The 5,640-nt window shown below is 36.3% G+C and overlaps 1 protein-coding gene across 1 annotated transcript; it reads right to left on the bottom strand.

Moving 5' to 3' along the window:
- Positions 1 to 866: 866 nt before the first annotated feature.
- On the bottom strand, positions 867 to 2,243 carry LOC113324056 (transcription factor bHLH168-like). The gene is made up of 4 exons (XM_026572397.1): positions 2,144 to 2,243; positions 1,825 to 1,964; positions 1,034 to 1,417; positions 867 to 938 (listed from the first exon to the last, which is right to left on the bottom strand). The coding sequence occupies exons 1-4, from the start codon at positions 2,241 to 2,243 to the stop codon at positions 867 to 869; spliced, it is 696 nt and encodes a 231-aa protein (XP_026428182.1).
- Positions 2,244 to 5,640: the final 3,397 nt, after the last annotated feature.

Here is a 5,640-nt window from a genome sequence, read left to right on the forward strand (position 1 = left end):
CAGCCGAAATCACCGTCAAATACTCTTGATCATTGCAAAACGACGCATGGATCACTTGCAGCGTTTCATCTGTTGAAACAAAATTCCGCAAATTTCAGAACATGATTTGGGTTCAATTTTGAAATTAGGGTGAGCAGGATATGATGGATTCAATATAGGGGAGAACTCGATTTGGGTTTCTTTTTTTTCGATGAATTTTGTGTTGTTGCTGGATCTTAATTCCAATCTCTAATCTATTGAACAATATGTTTTTTTTCCACCTTCTGTTCATTTTAGAGTTCATGGATGTACCGCACCTATTTGCACCAGCAGCTTAAGAATTGCAGTGGGTTTCTTTTTCTTCTAAAATCACTAGAATGTTACATAGCTAATTGTGCTTTCATTCTGTACAAATATTCAACATTTAATCTCAAATCTATCTATTAGATGTTCGTCGATTTTATCCCCTGTAGCTTAAAGATAATATATGTGAATGCATGAATGAATTAGCAGTGACCAGTAGCTTTATCATTATTTCATTCTAAAGATGATTTGCTTCGATAAATTTGGGAAGACATGATCAACCGTGATTCCAATTTGAGTAAGTTCGGCACTGGGTCAACACTTAACTCCATAATGATTCACTGGTCTAACGGGCATAGACCTAGTCCAAACGATTCAGGGACCTGGATGTCTTTTGCTTAAGCTGAACTAGTGCCACCTGTCCTCTAAAGCCGTTAGCCGTTTTTTTAAGAAAAAACGGGATGAAAAAGGTAAAAATATGGACATTAAATATATAATGAAAAAATACATTTTCCCTTATGGACATTTTATTAAGAACCCCTAATTAAATCGAACATACAAGCCTCTTTTATTACCTTGTTCTTCTAAGCATAAACTAATTTCTTCAATCCTTCACATATCTTTGAAGTGTCAACCCCAAGTCTGGAGCATCTAACCTGCACAAAAATCAAATATCAGGCATGCAATTAGGGTCACCCATTAGGGCAAGTAATTGGCAGGGGAATGTTACGAAATATGGTTAAAAATTTACCTGAGAATGAATTGTGTGGAAAATCTTATCATTAACCGTAGGGAAACTAGCATTGACGACCTCAGCTCCGTGTTCTTCGAGGACGGTAATAAGTTGATAAAGCATGAAGTTTTTGTTCAAACCAGTTACAACTAGCACTACCATAGCAGTTTCGAAGTCTTTAACTTCAAGTATCGGCAAAGTTGCTCCTGATAAGTTCTTATCGGTCATGGTAGAAGTACTTGATGATGAACAACTACTGCTAATACTATTGGTGCTGATATATTCTTGTTCGCCCCCGTGATTCATTTCATTTTTATTTCTCTGCAGGTCATCTATTCTCTTTCTCAATTCTTTTATGTACTCAGCTGCATCGTCTAACTGATCTGTCTTTGGAGATATATCCTGCTCAAAAAAAAAATATTCAAGTAAAAAAAATTTGAAATATATAAAAAATACAAGTAATTAAATTCCTGAACAATAAAGTCTTCACCAAGAAACAAAGCAAATGAGTTATAGTTAACTTAAGCGCGTGCATAGACGCCTTGGCCCCTTGTAAGATGGTGGAGTACGTTGCCGGAAGGTATGCATGCATGATAGAACTTGTCATCAGGCATATCCTATCCTACCTCTAGAAAAGAAAATAGAAGTGTGTGTGTGTCTGAGTGATCAGTGTGAGAGAGAGTTTGCATGAATGCATGCAGTGTCTACCTTATTAGAGGAAGGTTTTTGTTTTTGATTGGAAAAGAGGAATTTTATTAGATTAAAAAGAATGTACAGAAAAGCTACGAGCTGTAGCAGTGACAGAGAACAAGAATATAATCAATAGTACTTTTGGGAGTAGTAAGAGAGACAAGTTTGAAGCAAAGCGCTTTCATCTGGATTCTTCTATTCTTTTCAACGATTTTTCTCTCAAGTGTATCACTTTTCTTGCAACTTTTCATCTTCCTTTCTGTGATTTAAAAACAGAAAAAAGAAAAACCTCCAAGTATAGTAACAACTAGGAAAGTGAAGCAAGAGTATGAGAAGAGTGGTCTTTTAAGACCAAAGAATCTCCTTTTAAAGTAATTAAAGGGGAAACCTAACTAAATACCAACACAATGGATAAGAAATGAGCGGGGAACCACATACTTGTTGACAGGAGAGAGAAGCCTAGGAGAAAGGCACTTGCTTGGCTGTTGTAGTTGGGCGATAACATGAAGTACTGACAAGGAAAAGCAAGTTCCACCATTGTCTTTCATAGTGTAACAGACAATATAAATGTTTTTAGCCGTGAACTTTAATGTCGTTTGCTCATATATGTAGAGAGAGTATGGGCAATAGTATAAAATGAAAATGAAAATGAAAACAAGGTCTTGGATCTTCGGTCGACTGTCTTCTTTAGTATATTCGTTTGTAATTGAATATTTGTCCTTACTTTTGACGGTCTATACAAATATCCTTATCACACAATAAATATATCTCTTTTTATTCCTAAGCCCATCAGGGATCCAATAAGGTTTTTATTTCTTCCAAATTTGACCTCTTATCTATTGTTTTTATCTAGGTCTATCCTTACTTCTTCTTTCATCTTCATTTATCAGAGAACCCCCCATTGCTCCACCACCACCAGCAACATCTCCATCCTCACCACCTCTGCAAATTTTCCTACCTTCGCCGCCGACAATCGAGATGTATCAGCAACATATGAAACCTTCTTCTTCTTCTGTAATCGATTTTTAAAATCATATCCAAAGAAAATGAGTTCTGATTTTTAGGTTTTGAAATCAAGTTTTGAGCAACGCTTGCGAACGATTTGGTGGTTCGATTCGATTAAGAAAAGGGGATCTGAGAGCTGTTGCGATAAAATTGATTTCGAAATGGTTATGGTGTGTGAATCAATAGGATATGTTGGAGATAATGAACTTGTTGTTGCCGAGAAGTAATGGGTGTGTTCGAATCTGAAGTTGTTGATGCTTCTAATGGATTAATTGTAATTAAAATGATTAGATGAATGTATAGAAATTACAGGGAATAAAGAATTATGAAGAGAAAAGTAAGGATGGTAATGGTAGCAGCGGTGGTGGTTCTGGTAGCGACAGTGGTGGTGGTTCGAATTGGTGTTGAAGCTTCATAGAAAACAGTGACGGTTGCTGCTATGGATTATAAATGGTGGTTGATGGTTTTGTTGGTGGATCTGAAACTGCAGCTGGTGAAATGGTTGCATTTTTCCATCAACATGGATAAACATCCATTGTTGATCCAACTAAAATGGATAAACTTGTACTGTTGATCCAACTGCAATGGATAAACTTCTATTGTTGATCCAACTGAAATGTATCAAATTTCAGTTTTGTGCCACTTAATGTTGATCCATCATCATGGATAAACATCCACTGTTGATCCAACTGAAATGGATAAACATCCATTTTTGATCCAACTGAAATGGATAAACTACTGTTGTTGATACAAAATTATCTGAACTGATGGTGGCGGTGGTAGCTGCTATGGATTATTAATGGTGGTTGATGGTTTTGTTGGTGGATCTGAAACTGCAGCTGATGAAATGGTAGGAATTTTCCATCAGCATGGATAAACATCCATTGTTGATCCAACTAAAATTGATAAACTTATACTGTTGATCCAACGGCAATGGATAAACTTCTACTGTTGATCCAACTGCGATGGATAAACTTCTACTGTGAAATGTATCAATTTCAGTTTTATGCCAGTTACTGTTGATCCATCATCATGGATAAACATCCACTGTTGATCCAACTGAAATGGATAAACATCCATTGTTGATCCAACTGAAATGGATCAACTACTGTTATTGATACAAAAATATCTGAACCAGTGGTGGCGGCGACGGTGGCGGTGGCGACGACGATGGCGGCGGACTAGTGGTGGTGGCGGCGACGGACTAGTGGTGGTGGAGGACTGTTGGTGGTTTAATTGTGGTGGTGAAGGAGGGTGGTGGATTATTGGTGGTGGTGGCGGTTGGTAGGTGATGGTTGTTTAACGGTGGTGGTGGAATGATAGTTGAATGTTGGTGGTGGTGGTGCTAGTGGTGGTGGTGAAGTGGTAGAGGAAGAAATTTGTTCCATTTTAAAATAAAGAAAAATATTACATGGGTGAGGGTATTAAGGTAATATAATATTAAATGAATAAAATTATAAAAAATAGGGACATATTTATTGTTCAATAAAAATATATTTATTGGGTTTGAAAATGAAGGACATATAATTAATATACCCCTCACCGTGGAAAAGGCACCGAAACTGATACCAAGTGAGACGTGAGTTGTGGTCCATCATTTATGTCTCACACCGTGCAAAACGAAGTACCATTTCACGGTACATGTAGCATTTTTGATAGATATATACATGGATATGATATCCATTGCCCATACACTCGTACGGACCGCACTCATTCATATATTTTTAATATATGTGGTTGAGAGGAATCATAAGTTATACTACGTATTAGCGATCACAAAATGATTCGTGTGCATTATTTTTTTCACTATAAGTTGATGTGCTTCACAAATTGAGTCCAACTATGCATCAAAAAAGGAAAAAAATAAATAAATAATCAGGCAACGTAATATGCTTCCTAAAAGAAAAAAAATCAGGCACCGTAATAAATTGTGTTCTGGTTGACAACCTTACGACACCATAAATGGAATAATATTCCAAATATCCCTATCCTTGTTCCTCAATTTATTTTGGTGCCACACCAAAAAATTCTGCTGAACAGTATTATTAGCAAAGACACATTTGATTTAAAAGCCCTTGAAGAAATAATTTCATCCACCAAGCGAAATGATAGTGCAATTCCAAGCAAAATGCTCCATGTAGTTTCATCTCGGAGACAACATAAAATTTTCAGCTTCCTAAAATAGTTAAAAAGGAAATGTTGTATAAAATCAACGTCTGAACATCTTGTGGGTACAAAATACCGCACACCTATTATGCATGCGAGATAACTCCATGGGTAGCAAGCGAACGTAAACGCGTATAAAATATCTAGAATGAAGCATCAGATGGTGTCACCTAAATCACGAGTAAAGTGTGAAGAGTCGTGCAGTAGTAAAGAAACCGTGGGTCAACGATAAAGTTTGCACGACATTGACGCACGTAAGATCCGAAATTAGTGGCTTTATTAGCTATCCTCCACTATGTAAACTCCTATATAAGGAGCCGAGCGACCTTGTATTGAGGGGGAGATCTTTTTGAGAGTTTATACGAGATATTTAGGAGAGAGAAATATTATTTGCTTCCTAAGTTAGGGTTTTCTTATAACTTTGTATCTGGTTTGAAGATTTTAATGGAAGTTCTTATGATTCTTATGGTGATTACTTAGTTTTTCTATAGCTTTTATTAAGGGTGTGGTTGTAGGATTTCCTACAACTACATTTTGGCGCTATAAATCATCTCGGAATGATGTATCCTGTTGGTGAATCTACTTAAAAAACAAGCTTAAAATTGTTCATAGTTTCTCGCCGCCCTATTAGGAATCTTTGAAAGTTTAGAAGATTAGATCTCAAAAATGCAATCAAAAGTTTCAATCTCAGAAAAACAATCTTCATTGTTTAAGTTTTCAGTTCTTTAAAGAGAAAATTTTCCTTTAGTTACAAGAAAGTAAAA

This window comes from Papaver somniferum, chromosome 11 (genome assembly GCF_003573695.1).
Source record: "Papaver somniferum cultivar HN1 chromosome 11, ASM357369v1, whole genome shotgun sequence".
NCBI lineage: Eukaryota > Viridiplantae > Streptophyta > Magnoliopsida > Ranunculales > Papaveraceae > Papaver > Papaver somniferum.